The sequence below is a fragment of the Sciurus vulgaris genome (assembly GCF_902686455.1).
Source record: "Sciurus vulgaris genome assembly, chromosome: 16".
In the NCBI taxonomy this organism is placed as follows: Eukaryota; Metazoa; Chordata; class Mammalia; order Rodentia; family Sciuridae; genus Sciurus; species Sciurus vulgaris.
In genome coordinates, this window is record NC_136477.1 from 32,903,983 (window position 1) to 32,921,980 (window position 17,998).

General features: G+C 47.0%; 1 protein-coding gene across 3 annotated transcripts in view; it reads left to right on the top strand.

Moving 5' to 3' along the window:
- OSBPL10 (oxysterol binding protein like 10) overlaps window positions 1-17,998 on the top strand; it is a 275,775-nt gene that overhangs the window by 228,969 nt on the left and 28,808 nt on the right. For all 3 annotated transcript variants that reach the window (XM_079113977.1, XM_079113976.1, XM_079113978.1), the window contains 2 exons: window positions 5,425-5,574; window positions 17,475-17,955. In XM_079113977.1, the coding sequence (XP_078970103.1) occupies window positions 5,425-5,574; window positions 17,475-17,955 (631 nt within the window). The remainder of the gene's footprint in view (window positions 1-5,424; window positions 5,575-17,474; window positions 17,956-17,998) is intronic.

Consider the following 17,998-nt stretch of genomic DNA (forward strand, 5'->3'; position numbering starts at 1 on the left):
TTGGCTTCTTCACCTTTGTTATCCATTTACCTGCTCCTGCAGTCTCTCCAGCACCCCCTGGCCTCTATCCATGTCTCAGCTTCACATTTATTTTTTTCTCAAACCCCTCATCAGCTGGCATACCAGCTTCTCTCAACTTAGTTCCCTTGCCCTGATGACCATCGCCCCATGTATTATGTGTAACTGTGGAGCTGAGAGGCTGTCCACAAGGGTGCGGCACCCTCTGGGTGGTCCTCTGCCCTGCTATCACTGCTGTGTGACAATCTCTCATTTGAGGGTATCTGAGGAAGGTGCTATGTCATCTCTTCTCCTCTCCGCCTGCCTTTCCATGAACTCGGAATACCTTAAAACTCTTTTTAAAGGGCTGGGGTCGAGCTCAGTGGTTGAGTGTGTATCTAGAATGCACAAGGCCTTGGGTTCAATCCCTAGCACTACCAAAAAAAATTTTTTTTTAACTTGCTGACTTTCCCTATTTTCCCCGAAAGTGCAATACCCAGATAGTTTGGGTCTTGCCTAGTGCCATGGTTCTTTGATGTGGCTCAACTCACCCCAGCACCTCCTTGCCAAGGTAACTGGGCAGAGCAGGGGAGAGTTGCCAGGCTTTACAGCTGGTCAGACTGCAGCATGCACCCTGCAGGGAGAGACTTGGATGTTCATTCTTACTGGCTTTATTATCCGTCCTTGGCATGAGGTGCTCGGGACAGTTTCAGATCACTTGAACTCAGAGGATTGTTTTTCTGTTGAAAATATTGTCTATTTAAGAATAGGTGGATTCAGGATGCTTATTTCCTTTGGCAGAATAAGCATCCTGAATCCTTTGGCAGAAGATGGCTTTAGGAGTGGCCCCCTTCGCCCCTGCATGTCTGTAATTTAAGGGCTCTGGCATGCATGAGCTCCCCATTAGAAGGCAAAAGGCAGCTTTAAAGGGTAATGCCACCACATGGGCCTCTACCATGATGTCTCAAGTCTAGCCTGTGAGGATTCAGCCCTTTGAGTTAGGATGTACCAATACAACAGGAGTCAATTCACTGAACTGCCATTGGCTCCAGCTCTCCAAGGGCCAGGATCCAGGAGAGAAGGCAAGGTCACTGAGGGAGGAGGAGCAGGTGGAGAAGGAAGGGGTGACATGGTGAGGCTCCAGGAAGTAGGGAGTCCATGTGAGGGTGTGGGGTGAGTGAGGCCTGCCACCAGGGAGTAAGTGGACTCTGCATATGAGCATCTGGTTGGTGGCTTTTCCTGGAACTGACCTAAATTGTAATTAAGTTGCATACATGTATCCAATAAAAATATTGGAATTTCATTCCTTCTTGCTTGAAATTTGCATTTATATTGAAGACTTAAGATTTTTGTTAAAAATAACAGTTGAAAGCAACGCTAAATGTTTCTCCTTCACCCACGTCCCCAGTGAGAAGACTGTTGGACCCATACAACCTGACCCAAGTCAGTTTTCCCTTCTGGCTTTGCATGGTTTCATGCGCCATCTCCTCCCTGTTGGATGAGATGTAGAGGTCAGTGGTGAAGGGCAGTGTGTGCCTGCCCTCTGTCCTACCCCAAGAGCTCATGTCTTACATGGTCTCACCATTGATCCTCAAGAGGCCTGAGCTCAACTTAGGGGTAGAGACCTTTTTGAGAGTCCAAGGAGGGCTCTGGGAACTCTCTTCAGAAAAATGCACAGATGCACAAATTTTGTCACAGATGGTGGTGGGTATCTTAAGGACTGTCCCTGGGGCCCAGCCTTTGCTGTGGGCATTGTTGAGCCACCAGGGAATGCCCCAAATTAGACCTTAACCCACCTGTGAAACCTTTTCATGTTCTTCCCATTTTCACTTGTCTTTCCTCCTTATTTGCTAACAGGCATGAGTCACTTGATATTTGTAGCACCACATGCCCCGAGGTGCTCGTGTGGTAGAAATATTGAGTCATAATTTTCAGTTTTATTAAAAATCTCATTTTTCCAATGCCTGCTTCTCATTAAAGCATATTTTAATTCCATTTCATCTTTAAGTTTATGTACATTTTTGTGGCTGGACTGGCTCATCTGTAAAGATCTCTGGGGGAGTGGAAATCTGAACTTTCCTCTTGCTAAGTTGTATAAATTTGATCAGCATTATGAAACCATTTCTGACACCCATTTTTCTTCTCGGCTGGAGAGACACCATTCTGCCACCTTTAGTCACCTCCAGTCTGCTGTTATTGCTTTGTAGATGCAAATCCATAGATATGGAGAGAGTGGGCATGCAGGGCCACCCAGGAGAGACCTGGGATATCATGAGAGAGGGAGGTCCTGGATGTGGGTAAATACATGGACCTGACTCTGGAAAGTAGCACTTGGATTGAGTGACAGGTATGGATATCTTTGGATTCCACATCAGAATAGAAGAATCAACATACCTTTGACCCTTATTAAAAAAAAAAAAAAGTTTTGTACCTTTAAACCTCCATCAGAGGCTGAGTCCTCAGATCCCCTGTACTGTCTCCTAATGGTGAGTGCTTTGTGGATGCTAACAGATGTCTGTCTTCACGGCCAGTCCATCTGCTGGGTTCTCCCCACCTCCTTCTCACCCCTGAAGTGGACCCACGCAGAGACTGGCTGGTCCTTCCTGCAGATGGATTGAGCTTCAGTGTGGCTGGAACAGTGTGTTCTCTAAGACTTCAATATCAACCTGATGAAGGAAACGAGTTTTTTTTTTTTTTAACTGATTACTCGAGGTTGGGTAGGAGAAACATTTCTGGATCATTTTGTAAAACCAAAGGGTGAGTTCTCAGAAGCTTATGAAAGTCAGAAAAGAGTGCTGGGTCCTTGTTTAAGGTTAGGGCAAGGTTCACCAGTGCAGGGCTGTTTATGGGGCCTCCCACGGGCTTTCTTCCCTTGGCAGGACATCAGGGCCTCCAGGAGTTCTGGCCACCAGTCACCCCAGATGAGTCAACTCAGGGCCCTGTGCACAGCCTTAATCTCTCTGCCGAAGTCTTGGAGAGGAACATTCCAAGAGGGAACATGTGATGTTGACTTGAAGTGGTGGAACTAGAGAAGTTTGTGTTCATGTTAGTGCACTTGGTTTCATGTGGCAGGATCTCGCAGAGGACAAGCTGGGTTCATTTTTGAGTAAGGTAGGTGGCAGAAGGGAGTGTGGTCCTCTGTGAACATGTCACACCGAGTGTGGCTATGGATGGGAAGGATGAAGATCTCCCCGTACACAGGCTGGTGGGCAAATGGAAATCCTATCTTCAGAAGAAATATCAGTTTGCTTCAAGATGCCTAGAGCAGCCTCACTTGAGCTGTTGATTTATTTAGTTTGCAATCAGTATTTTGTGAGAACAACTAATTTCAAGCAGGGATAATTGCACTAGAAACATAGTTACCTATCTTGCTGAGATGGTTAAGGACGTCGCAGCCCCTTTGCCCCTGATGGTTTGGTTTGATTTTTAAATGTTGTTCTTCCCCCAGCCCCAAAGCAGAATGCCAGGTACTGTCCTGTCCTTCCCCTGCTGGCCCTGGGATGAGGGGATTGATGACTGCTCCCAGGTCACCACCATCCCTCTTTGGAGTTTTGGTAAGGGACAGCATCATGTGTGTGTTAGGCTGGACAATTGCAGACATCTTGGTCATTGGAAGTGTCATTAGATGTAAGATATTCCATCTAAGGAGGTTAATGTCACCTTTGCCACTGGAAAGCATGTTCTGAGCTGTCTGACTCCAGAGGTGTCTGTTTGGAAATGCAAGCTCACAGTGAACTGAGGCCACCACCCACAGGAATCCAGAGCAGGGAGAGTCAAGTGGAGGAAGGGCCCTACATCTGGCCTTGGTCATTCAGGCTCACAGCTATGTTGGCCTTGGTGGCAGTAGCCACTGAACTACAGCAGAAGGGAGTGTCCACGAGGAGAAAATGGTGGAGAGGCAGAACAGCTTCTGGGCCCCTGGCTGTGATGCTAGGCTCCTGCCCGCTCTCCCCCAACTTTCTTGTGTAGAGTCAGAGCAGCCCGCATCTCCGACTTTCCTTTAGGCATTCTTTTCTAGAATAGGGTGGGTAAAGGTTCCCCAGGTATTTCAGCCTATTCTTGGGAAGCAGCTTGCCAGTGATGTCCTGTAGCATACATTCTGAGCAGGCTAGAGAACCAGACACATGATGGAAATAAACTCAGACTTGAGCCCTGTGGGTGTCATTGGGACCTTCCCAATCTTTTCCCCAGAACTGGAGTTATTTAGGGGCAACTGAGAGTAATTGCAGTCTGTCTATGGAAAAGTCTATTTAAATTTATATTTTAAAAATGCCTACCCCAGGCTGGAAGGAGCACGGTGATTCCTCCTTTGGAGTGTTGGCCAGAGGCAGCCAGCACAAGTGTGTTGGCCTGGGCAGTTTCAAGCTCCTTGATCAGCAGGGGACATATCTACTGGACATCTCTTTGAGTGTAAGGTGTTCTAAGGAGGTGAATAAATCATCAGTTTTTGCATGAACATTTGGACATGTCTCTCATATTTAATACCTTTGAGCTCCTGCATTTATATCTGACCTGTCATTAATAATTGGAAACAAATCTATAATGTTCTGTGGAGCGCTTTTGCTTACAGATAAGCAAGTACCATAAGAACATAGGAGACTATGGAGCCGTGGAACGCTTTCACTTCTAGCAGAATTCCAAGGACAGCTTTACCCTCATGGCCAGAGTTCTCGATACTTGGGTACTGGATGATTTTATACTCAGAAATCCCCCTTGAACATTTTGTCAGTTAATTTGCCTATTGTCTGTGTCATTTGGAATTTGAGTCCAGCAATTGGATGCATAAATTTGCATTGAGGAAAGCAGAATATATGTCCAGTATGAATTCCCATAGTTTCAAGAGGTTTTCTTCTGAAATTTTCATTTTTGTCTCTCAAGTTAATGCCAGTTCTGAGCTTTGCATTTACCATAGTAATCCTCACTGAGTTGAGTCAAAATAGCCTGAGTAGATTTTTCCATAGATATGGTAATTTTAGTCAGTCCCAGGAGAATCCAATACTTATTTACAAACAGAAAAGTTTGCTTCAGATATAAAGGATCACAGGTCATAGAAGTTAATAGTAGTCGTTTGGCAATAGGCAAGATTAGGGGACTCATGCCCATATGCCACAGTGAGTTTCTTAAAAAGCAGGAGGATGGTTTTGTTCGTTTTTTGTTTTTTGGGTTTTTTTTTTGTTTGTTTGTTTGGGATCCATTGTCATTCATGGGGGTGAAGAAGGGGAGATGAGAGGCCATGTGCTATGTTCAAGGCACAGGGCCTGCACTCCAAAGAAGCTCTCTTTCATGCCTCATGGCCAGTAGGCCTGGTGTGTAGAGAATTTCTCCCTGAGGCGGGGTTCCTTTTGTGATTAAGCATATGAATTCATATGCTGTATTTCTCACTTTTAACAGACCAGCTGGTGATTTTTAATGATGGTTTCATTTTAGCCAAACTCAGGCCCTGAATTGGTTTCATCCGAAGATGAAAAAACTGACAATGAAGATAAGGAAGAGACAGAGTTGGGCGTCATGGAAGATCATCGCAGTATAATTCTTCACCTCATTTCACAGCTCAAACTTGGAATGGATTTGACCAAGGTAGGTTGGCTGGTCATACTGGATTTGGAAACAGTTGTCTGGGTTCTGCCTTTGTCCTCGAGTCAAGCGTTCTTTTCACTGTGGTGAGTTGGGGAAGAGACCGGCACTGATTTCCAGTGTGAATGTTCCAGGTTAATTGGAAAATATATATGTGTATATGACATATGTTACGTATTATATGCATGTATCATATATTATATGCATGTGTTATAGATTATATAATACATGCACCATATATATTGTGTGTCTTGTGTATATTATATAATACATGTATTATACATAATGGGATCTCACTGTGCTGTTCGGGCTGGGCTCCAACCCCTGGGCTCAGGCATTCCTCCTGCTTCAGCCTGTGGACTGGGGCTATAGGTGTGTGCCACTATACCTGGCCGGAAAGGATGTTCTTACAAGAATGTCCACCCTTAGAGTGGAGAGCATTGCATTTGGCTTCCTGGAGGACCTGCTGCTGTACAAGGCTGGAGGGCATCGGAAAAAGCATGTGAAGAGGATAAGGGACACCAGGGTGACATGTTTTCCCACTATGTTCTAGAGATTAAGCGTGGCATGAAGAGCTGGCTGTGGCACCAGGGACATAGAGAGAAAGGAGAAGGAAAATGGTGGAGCCAGGATCACGCCCCACCTCACGAGCTGCTGCTAGCTGTCATTAGCCATCACGTTGGCCCCCAGGGGTAGCCTTGTGGGTAATCCAGATCTCATTGTCCACGCATGAAGAAATGAACCTGCCAGTAGGCAGGTCCCTGGTGCTGAGTGTGTGCAGGATGCTTCCTGATGAACCTCATCTGGAGAACCCAGCCTCTTAACTGCTGGTGACAGGCTGAGGGTCCCATAAGCTTCCTCTTTTACCTCAGGGTCATAGTTTGGATATGAGGTATCCCCTTAAAAAGCTCATGTCAGACAACGAAGAAAGGGTCAGAGGTGAAATGATTAGATTATGAGAACTGTGACCTCATCAGTGGATTAATCCATTTGGTGGATTAATCATTTGAAGGGATAAGTGGGTGGTAACTGTAGGCAGGTAAGGCTCTGGGGAAGGTCATTGGGATTGTGTCCTCAGGGATTAAATATTTTGTCCCTGACTTTTCTGTCTCTGCTTTCTGGCTGTCATAAGCTGAGAAACTTGCCTTCACCACATCCTTCCTCCCTAACTTTCTGATTTACCTCAGGCCCAGAGCAATGGAGTCACCCCACCATGGGCTGAAACTATGAGCCCCAAATAAGCTTTCCTTTCTCTAAGTTATTCTTGTGAGGTATTTTTGTCATAGTGGCAAAAAGCTAAAACAGGAAGCAAGCAGGAAAGGCAACCTTGCATGTGACTGGCTGGTCCTATGTCATCTGGGGCACTGAGAGTTTGTGGAAAGAGCCGGGGTCCTGCAGTTTGGCCTGCCTGGGATACACGTGCAGCCAGGCCTTCCCGTCATGACTCCCTGGAAGGGTGGGGTGAGACTTGGAGGTGGTATGCAGGGGACCCCGCACCGTGCTGTTCTCCTAGAGAGAGTGTCCTTGTTCTTATCCTTACAAAACGTCACAGTAAGATCACATGTGGTATGTAGAAGAGCAGCAACCAGGAAGACAGACCGATGTGTCCTGCTGGCGAGTATGCGGGGGATGGAAGTTCTCAAATCTGAAGGCCAGCCAGAAAACTGAGGATATATACCTGAGGTGGTCAGAGCACTGAGGGCCTTGGCTTGTCTGGCTGCAGAGGGGTCTGAATTTCACAAGTTCACTTCAGAGTGGGCTGGAAGCCTGAGACTAGAGAGCGAAGCCCCATGGGTGTGATTCTTTGAAGAGGAAGATGACAGAACATGGTGACTGACCACTTAGAAACAGTACAGAGACAGAGGAGACAGGAGCCTCGAAGATGACAGAGAAACCTTTCTTTGAAATGTTTTTGTGGGTTTGGATGTGAGCACATCTGACATCCTGGGAGACTGTACCGCTTTAAATAAAACAGTGGGCCCATGCTGCGGACGCCAGACAGGAATTTCCCTCTTTGCCCTTCTCCTCCCTCTGCGTAGCTGTTCCCTGTCTCCGTACCAAGCCAGGAAGACCTGTTTTCTGTCCTGCCTCCCATAATTTCAGTCTTCTAGCTCTATAACTGTTACCACTTTTCTTCTAGAAAATGCTTGGCTATTAAAAAAGCTGCCTGGTTTTTATTCCTGTGGATGGTGTAGACAGACAGAACTTGAGTTGAAGACTGATGCAGCAATAATGGGCACAAATGCAAGCTCAAGTCAGTGTGTCCAAACTGTGGGTCATGACCCATCAGTAGGTTGTAAAACCAATCAAGTGGGGCAGACAATGATTTCTGAAACATGAAATACATTAGGAAACATGAGTGTACTGCTCATGAAACTTTCAGTTCCACCGATACACATGTATTGTGTCACAAAGAAAAAGGTCTCATCGTAGCTTGTCTTTTTACAAAGTTTGCAAAACTCAGCTAGAATCTTGGAGGAGAGAGGCTAAGAGAAAATGAAATAATTTAGGTCAGATATGGATGGACGATAAAATGCCGAGGAGACTGTAATGGTGGGCTGCGTGGCTAAGAGGCTTTACAGCTCTCTTGTTTTAAAATGAAGGAATCATTAGAACTGTGCATTTTGTATTTATTGTTATTTTATTAAGCTATGATTGCTTTGCATCTCTGGAGCTACAGCTACTCCTAAAAGAGCAAACATTGCATTTATTCAAAACTTGGTTGAGTACCTGAAATAAGAAATTTTCCAGTCTATGGTTTATTAGCTAGCTAGCTTTGCTGGGAAGAAGCTGTTTTTTCAAAAACCAGGGGAAATGTGACAAGCTGAAATACCTAGGAAAGGAAGGAGGCAGTCCTGCTAGGGTCCCATGGGGCTTCTTGCTTGTGTTGCTTTGCATCCTAAAGAGGTTGAGGACATTATCCCCACTGTCTCCTCTTCTCCTCTTGGCTCTTGCCATGTCATTAAGCCAATCTTGTGCTAAATTGGCAATGGAAGAACTTAGCTGGAATGGAGTGCCTGATGAGCAGGCACCTGCCCTGGATAGGAGCAGTCTTCCCCTCTGGATGAAGCTCTGGTCTCCCTCCATAAAGCAGGAATACTGGTTGACACATTAACAAAATCGTTATCAGCCTGGGCACGTGCTGCTGCCTCGGTCTTAGTTAACTGTTATAGGGGAAAGTGACCTGTGGGGGTTCACAGCACCCCATGCTCAGAAGAGCACCAAGCTTGATTTAAACTCTGCTGTCACTCCCTGAAGTTCTCTATCATTTTTGCACAAGGGGACTCGCGTTTACAGTTTTCACTGGGCCCCACAAAGCTCTCAGTGGGTCCCGAGTGGGTGGCTGTGGGAGGAAAGGCCATTTAGGTTGCATGTGAGGATGACTGATGTGAGCAGAGGGAACTTCGTGGAGAAGGCAGAGCCAGGCTCTGCTGCTGGGTGGCACGCTTGAATGTGGAGTGAAGGGTGGGGTCAGAACCTGCAGAGCCACGTGGAGAGGAAGCGTACCTGATCCTAAGGGCGATGGGAATCCATGCGAGGCTTTGAGCAGGTAAGAAACATGATGGGTTCACTCTCTCAGCTAACGGTGTTGAGCTCAGGGCATGGGACTGCTTTTACTTCATTTTCAGGAAGAGATACAAAAGGCAGCACTTAGCAACAAGTAAGTCTGCTCATCTGACATGTGTTTATTGAGCACTGTCGATGCCGCGTATGTTCTGGACGCTGGATGTGCTGCAAAACATTCAGAACCCCTGCCTTGATGGAGCTCGTTCAGCGATAGAGACAGACAAGAAACGAGAGGGAAAGGCAAGCACAGGGAGACGGGAAGTGGGTGGATGGGTGGGTGGCAGGTGAGGGGACTGGGATAGGGCATGCTCTTTCTGATACGCTGGTCAAAGCAGGATTCTTTCAGGTAACATTGAGTTCAGACCAGAGTAAAACGAGGGAGTCAACCATGTGAATGGAGGGGATGGTGAGCAAAGGAGGCCCAAGGTAGACCTCGCCTGGCATTCGAGGATGAGCAGGGAGGCTAGGACCAGAGAACCACATGGGGTGGTCTGGAGGCCTGGTTGACAAGACGGCAGGGACTACTGGGATCACAGGGCCTTGGGGATACTGTAAAGACTCGGGTGTTGTTCTGAATGATGTGGGTGGCACTGCAGGGTTTTGAGCAAAGGAATATGTGGTCTTATTTGTAATTTTAAAGGATATTCAGACTCTGATGTGGAAATTAGACTGGGACAGGGGAACTGGATTGGGGCCAACAGGGGCAAGGGTGAAGGCAGGAAGGAGCTACTATAGTCACCAGGCAAGGATGATGGTAGCAGAAGCAGATTCTGGATATTCTTGGAAGATAGTGCCAGCTGGATTTGCATATGAGCCTGAGCAGCAGCATGAGAGAAGAATAAAAGACAACTCTAAGGTTTTAGCCTGAGCAAGTAAGAAAATAAGCACTACCATTTGTTTGAATTATCCGTCACTGGTAACTGACTGCCACAAGACTTGGAGGCCTAAAACAATAACCATTTTATTTGTTCACAGTAACGCAATCTAGGAAGAGCTCAGCAAGGCAGTTCTCCTGGACTTGGCATTGGTCACTCATGTGCCCGTCATTGGTTGGTGGGTTGGCTGTGGACTGGACTTGTCTGGCAGAGCCTGGCCCCTCTCTCTCCATGAAGTCTTTTTTTCTTCTTTTTTGGTGGTGCTGGGAATTGAACCGAGAGCCCGACCATGCTGAGCATGCGCCCTACCACTTAGCTGCGTCCCTAGCCTCCATCATGAAGTCTTGGGATCTCTCTTCCTCCGTGGATCCTTTGTACATGGTTTCTCCAGTGGGTAGCCACACTACTTGCATGACATGGTGGCTTAAGGCTCACAAGAGGGTAAAAGTGGACATAGATGAGCCTTCTTAAGACATAAGCCACAACTTGGCATAAGGTTATTTCTGTTCTGTTGAGTAAAGTGAGTCACAGCTTCTGATTGGAGGGCCTGTGTGAGAGTGTGGATTCCAGGAGGGGGGTTCACGGGAGGCCACCAACATAACAAGTTGCCTCTCCATGTTACCCAGCAGAGGACTAAGGGAGGAGCAGGTTGGGGTTGTTGGGGGGCTATCACACATGCAATCCATTATGTCCAAGATACCCCTGCACTGGAAATTCAAGTTGAGAGGATATGTGGGCAGCTGGATGTACAATTTGCAGTTCATGATGAAGTTGCTGTATAGGCTTGAGAAGAAGCAACACATGGATGGTGTTCAAATTCCCAGGGTTGTTGAATTCCTCTAGAGAGTGAGGGAGACCTAGGGGAAGACCCAGTCCAGAGCCCTGGTATGCTCCAACATGTAGAGCCCAGGGGAGGAGGAGGAGGAGGAGGAGGAGGAGGCAGAGGCAGCAAAGGCTATTATTAAGAGGGTGCAGTTGGTGAAGCAGGGAAGAAACCAGAGGAGCGTGATGTCCATGTTTGAAGAACGTAGGAGTGACCAACTGTGGCACATTGCTGCTTGTGGGTTTTTAAAGAGTAGGAATGTGAATGACCCTTATATTGACTGGAGTGGATTCGAGGGAGAATGAGCAAAAAGGAGTATAGGGACCAAGCAGAGGTGGCTTGCATTCAGCCATTGTAAATTTTAAAACCCTTCTGGGCCTTAGTTTCCTCATCTGTCAAATGGTCTAGTTGTACCTTCAGGGGTTTCTGAGAAGATTATATGAGAGGGGGCTGGGGAGATAACTCAATCAGTAGAGTGCTTGCCTTGCAAGCACAAGGCCCTGGGTTCAATCCCCAGCACCCCCCCCACAAAATAAAAAAAAGATTATATGAGAAAATCAGTCTGAAACATTTCATAGTTTTTACAACTCGTTTTACACAATAATTTCTCCTCCTCTGAGCAGTTACCTTAATCGATTATTTGTGGAAACATCAGAGGTCGGCCCAGGATGGTTCTGGTCACTGGGCAGTCATGTTTTCAGCATTGTCACTGGGATATTATGTGTAAATTCATGACAAATCTCAGTTCTCCGTATCTTCCTGGTCTCCAAATGAGGTTTCTGGTCACTGATTATAACAATAGCCCGCACAGAGTAAGCATTTCCTAGGTGCTAGGAAGGTACTAGATGCTCAGGAAAAACCTAGGAGGATGATATTCTGATCTCCCTGGTTCCATAGCTGAGGGATTGTCAGAGAGATGAACTTGCCAAGGACGCCTACTGGTAGTTGCCAAGGGATGAAGCTCGGTTCATAAATGGCTCCCTTTTGTGAGCTGGGGAGAAGAATTTGGAAGGAATAAAGGGATAGTTTTAACAGACTTGTTTCTCTGTGGCAAATATCGACTTGGGAAAGTAAAATCTTATTTCAAACGCTTTACATTCAACAAAAAATTTAACAAATGCCTTTGGTGGTATTCCAGATGGGTGTATAGGGTACACTAAGGCAACCCTGGGGACAGGTTGGCTAAATAAACAAGCAACAAAAACAACAACTTCTTCTATCTTGTAAGGTTGGATTTTTGTGCATGTCCCTGGTTTTCGTGTTACATAAATGAGCCTCAGTGGGTGGTCTTGGTCTTTCTCTGCTTGTTACTTTGCACTGGGTGTTTGCCAGCTTGTAGAAGCCTCCTGAGGTGGTTAACTGATGGTTCTTTGAAGAGAATTACACCTGTTCTCTGTCGCCCTTCACAAGGGCCTGCCATCTCCCTCTTGAAGGGAGGGAACTCTCCCTCTTTCCAGGTGTTCTTTGCCTTCCCCAGGGAGTGAGCATTTATTTCAGAGTTCTAAGAGTTTAAGAACCCAGGCTGAAGTTGAGTAGTTACTTCTAGATTGATGCAACTCTACATGTAATTAATTATCATCTGAGTCCCTAGTGCAGGTCTTCTTCTCCCCGCCCCCCGAAGTAGTTCATTGTCTTAATTATGTTAATGGGAGAAAAGGCAGTCCTTATTGATGGCTCGATAAATCTGCAGCAGTGATTTAGGCCATTTGGATGCCATGAGTCTGAACAGCTGGGCTATCACTCACCCTCTGTCGGAGGCAGACAGCCCAATTAGTACTCAGCACTTCTTGGCTCTGTATCCCCAGTGTCCACCGCCCACAAAGAAGAAGAAAAAAACCCAGATGATTAAGTGACTTGTTTGCAAATGCACCAAGAAAAGGAGGAGGGGGGTGGGTCCCAAGAAATTGATGACAAAAAAAAATTAGAACAGACCAGGAAACCTGTTTTAATGAGAAGCATGACATCTCGTCCAGAGTGTTCATGTGCTGCTTTTGAAGTCAGTCTGGTATTTTGCACAAACACTAGTGACACGTACCAAGGAGAGACGAGAGAGGGTAGTCATTCCACCCCGACCCCATTCTGCCACAGCTCTCCAGGTAGTCGGCTCTTTTTCAGTTCTGATAAAGTCACATCACCATCTCCAAGTGCAGAAGGCAGACCTAGTGGGTCCACTGCATGGAGCCCACATCTGAAGCCTGCAGTTCCAGGAGGGTTGTGCTTCATTTTCTGATGGACAGTAAAGGTGTACGAATCGAAGAGTAGATTCCTGTTTAGTCTACACTTTATTGGCCAATCGTTACATTTTGTACTGTGCGTGTCTTCTCCCTTCTGCTCTCTGCCAGCCTCCCCCACCCCCCGCAACCTCCTTCCATTTCTAGCTAGTGCTCCAGCTCTCTCTCCCTCCCTACCCCCCACATGCATATAGGTGTATGTTTATTCTTCAGTGAACTATTTTAGATGGAGCGCACTGCAGGTATCATGATGGTCCCTCCCTAACCTTTCAAGTGAGTATCTGCTAAGAGCAGAGACATCACTCATACAAAATACATCCATTCATCATGTGTGGGATGCTTGAGTAATGCCTTTGGAACTGCTTTGGATTCAATCCAAATTATATGACATTTGGTTATCTTGTCTCTTTAGTTTTCTTTAATCTAGAAAATTCCTCTGCCTTTTTTCTTTCATAGCAAGGAAGTTTCTGACAAGCCCAGCTCAGCGTTTGTTTTGCAGGATGTTCCTCACTTTGGGTTTGCATAGTCAGAGTTGGACAGTCATGCCAGATAGATGCTGTGTAGCAAGGACGTTTTTGACCCTCTGATGAAGACAGGCTGGGTGCTATAGATAAGGCTGCAGGATTCCTTTTGGAAACTTTGGAGCTGTCACTTCTTTGGTCTCCAAGTTGTCTCAGGAAGTCTGATTTGGTGTAGGGTGAACCAGGTTTGAGCCCACTCAATTCATTAGTCACTCAGCAAACTTTACTTTTTTTGTGTGTGTGCTAGGGATTGAACTCAGGGCTTCATGCATGCTAGGCACATGCTTGGCAAGTGCTCTACAGCCCCGAGCAGATTTGTGATTCCTGGGTTCTGTGGTTCTTTGCACCAGAAAACATCTTCATGAACTATGCTAAGTCTTGTCTAGGCTGCCTTCAGCATGCTCCCAGCCCAGAATTCCCTAGAGTGAGTCGGAATATTCTGGTGTTCCTGGAGAGAAGCAGCAACTAAAAACTTGGCCTGATAGAGTGTGACATATTGAACTCTCTATGCAAAAGCACCTGCATTTGGAAGTAGGAGGAGATGACCTTATATATCAGAGGAAGTGAAGGTATGTCTTATGTGTGATTCAGGGGTTTGTCTTGCTTCATGCTAGGTACTAGGGACTCCGGAGTCTGTCCTCCAGGAGCGTACAGTCTGGAAATATGCATATTAATAAGAGCAGAGAGCATCATCAATGATGTGACAGAAATAAACATGGGATGCACTGAGGGTATGAAGGGGGATTGTTGGTTTGGCCTTGAGAGCAGGTAAAGTAACCCTGAAGTGGAACAGCTTTTTATCATCTAGACGAGCTGCAGAGACGACAGAAAAGGAAATGCAGTGAGTGTGTTGGGGGAGTAGGGGTGTGAAGGGCAGACTGGGGGCAAAACCAAGGGTGTGGCACAAGACTGGGAGGTGGGGTCAAAGTGAACTCCACACAGAGATTTTAGACGAGTCTGTTGGGGGTGTGGAGAAGAACTAACCGAGACCGACAGGAGGCTGGGAGGCCAGCTGGGGAGCTGTAGGGCGGAGGTGCACTGTTGTGTGCTTTCTTCACTGCCAGTGGTCTCCCCCTCATCTGTAAAGTTAATGATAGGATTCAGAATGGTGGGTTTATTGCCATGATGGGGAGGGCAGAATGTTCTAGAAACTGGGGCTCTTGTCCTACTGTGTCTCTGTGCTACCTCCTTCCCCTTCTTTGAAATCGGTGACAGCAGATGGGTGGCCAGGCTTTTAAGTTCCCTGAAACTCCATCTCCTTTGAAGGAAAGGGCATGTGGACATGAGGCGGAGCACAGTCGTGTGTCCATGGGTGGCGGTGGGGAGCCCTGGGTGGCCTAGACCCAGTGCCTTCTGCCTCCTTTTCCCAGCCTCTGTTCCACGCCTGTGAGACCAGGGCATGGCGTGGGAACTACATAAGCTCCAAGGTCCCTTTTGCATGTGACGTGCAGTGACTCGTGGTTCTGAGTGGAATTCCTATTTTTATTTCTTCAGTTTCCAAGTTCAGACATGCTGCCTAAATTAAGAGAAATGCCTTAAATCAGGCCCTTTTCAAAAAGCACAATAATTGAAGAGTAAATCCTGGAGCAGGCTTGGTTCTTCTATCATCGTTTCAATCTTGGATGCTAACATGAGAATACTCGCCCCAGAGGTGGAATGTTGCTAGAGAAGCCTGGTTGCCACAGAGTAGGGCGGGCCATGTCAGCCAGGTCCCGAGCGCTGCTTTCCTGATGTTAGATCCCAGGGCTGGCAGCTGTGTGGTTCTGCCTGTCCCCTTCCCCAGCTGCCTTGCAGACCCGGCAAGGGAGAGAGACGGGAGTGGGGCCAGCCGGGGATGGTAGGCAGGACATTGGTTTCCTTCTCCTTTATAATGAATTTGAACTCACTGGGGCTTTCCAGTTACTTAAATCCACAACCTGTGCCACATCCAGGTGGAGTTAGAGGGGAGCCCTTGAGTGATGTGGGAGAGGGAAGGGTGGTGAGGTTTGGGGCTGTTTTGCTGCCTTATTCTTACGTCCGCCACTGTACGGCTGCAAGGGGGAGAGCACCCCAGGGAAGCCTCTTTGGAAGTGCAGACCCTGAGTGGACAGTGATGTCCCTGAATGATGACCTGTCCCCACAAAAACAATAGCGAATAGTACAGGTGGCATCTGAAGACTGCTCCACACCAGAATAAATCCTCAGGCAGCTGGATTGATTTTTGTCAAGTTGTGGCTAAAAGAAAATTAGAAAATCTCTATTGATTTGCATAGTTGCATTTTGATTAGTGTTTCTTCTTCCTGTGTATTAAAGCGGAAAGACACTAAGGGGATATTTAAAGCACTCTATCATCTAGAGACACGTTAACATTTTGAATGTCTTTATGGATTTACATGGATTGTGTTACATGTTCAATTTTACATCTTCCTGCCTTTTACTTGGCACATGTGCAAAGACATAGTTTTTAAATGAAAGATAAATAGCATTGCAGGGTGTCTACCAAGTCTTGCTTCTCCAGTGGGCTGGGCTTTTGCTAGGTCCTATGAAATGGGTATGCTTTGCAGGGCTCATGTCTGCCAGTCTGTCTCTCTAGACACTTCTTTCTTGTTTCCACATCATCTGCAAGGAAGGTCTTCAGAAAGCTGATGTGGGTCAGGGTTACCGATCTGTAAGCCTGTGCCATTTACAATCTGTTGTTGTATATCCGCCCAAGTTTTCATGGGGTATAAGGGCTGTGTAAAGGAAGGACAAGTTGATCATGTTAGGAGGAAGCGTAAACTGGCTGTGAGATGTTGGTCCACTCTTGACCCTGGTGGGGCTTCTCTGCCTTTACATGGAGAGAAGTGTGCAGGGGAGGAGCCAGCTGGTCTGAGCTGGTGCCAGCTTCACTATCCTATGCATCCATGTTGGAAGAGCAAGATGCGGTGGTCCTTGTTAAAGAAGTTAGATGTGTGGGTTTTGTTTTGTTTTGTTTGTAGTACTGTAGATTTAACCCAGGGCCTTGCACATGCTAGGCAAGCACTCTACCACTGAGCTACATCCCCAGCCCAGTGCAATGTGAACACCCAACAACCAGGTTATATTACAACAATTCTGGGGCATGGGAAATGGGCTCCTTCCTTTCCATGACGGTAATGTTAATGAGTCACCAGCCTCCCAGGTTCAGAGTGCCCTACATTTGCTTTATGTACGTATATATTTATTGTGGTACTGGGTATTGAACCTAGGGGGGCTGCACCCCCAGTCCTATTTTGAAGACAGGGTCTCCTTAAGTTACTCAGGCTGGCCTCGAGCTTGGGATCCTCTGACCTCCAGCCCCCGAGTAGCTGGAGTTATAGGCATGTACCACTGCACCCGACTCCCTCATCTGCTTTAAATGGGTTAATAGGCATTTGGGGTTGTGGAGCTCTGTGGCACGTGTCTGCTGACTGACCCACCTCCAAGACCTCTGCTTTCCTCATGTTGAGGTGGATATGCCAATTTTTTGACAGATCTCCAAGCAGACACTTGGTTGTGGGTCCTGGTCTGCTTGGCCCCCTTTGGTGCAGCAGCAATGAAGCACAGTGTTCATGTTCAAGTGCCCCCTGGCTGTTCCCAATTGGAGGAGGAAATTGGAAAAGCCCTTCTGGGTGGTTTCTTCATGTTTTTCAGTAGTGGAGAGAAGAGTGGCGTGTGGTAGGAGAGAGGCACAAACTACTGTCTTAGCCCAGATAACCAAAGAGGAAAACGGCTCAGAACAGCCTGGCCCACGAAGCTGGGTTCATGTGGATACTGCTGCCACTTCTGATTTCTTTGATGTCGTGTCCTTTGATTCGTCATTGGTGCACAAATCGAAAGGAACTTTTCCCTGGCTTGGGCTTTTTTCAGTGAAATCACAGGGACTCTTGTCTGCCCCTCTGTCCTTCAGGTGGTGCTCCCCACGTTCATTCTGGAGAAGAGATCCTTGCTGGAGATGTATGCAGACTTTATGGCACACCCTGACCTCCTGCTGGCCATCACTGCCGGGGCCACGCCAGAGGAGAGAGTCATTTGCTTCGTGGAGTATTATCTCACAGCCTTCCATGAGGGGCGCAAGGGGGCCTTGGCCAAGAAGCCCTACAACCCCATCATCGGGGAGACGTTTCACTGCTCCTGGGAAGTTCCCAAGGACAAGGTCAAGCCAAAAAGGACTGCTCCCCCATCTCCTACCAGCGGTCATGAACAGCCAGTGACCGATGACCCTTCCAAAAGCTACAAATTGAGGTTTGTGGCTGAGCAAGTGTCCCATCACCCACCCATCTCCTGCTTCTACTGTGAGTGCAAGGAGAAGAGACTGTGTGTCAACACTCACGTATGGACCAAAAGCAAGTTCATGGGCATGTCCGTGGGGGTCTCTATGATAGGGGAAGGTAAGCTCTGTTGCATGTTGGGATTTGGCTCTCACATAATGAT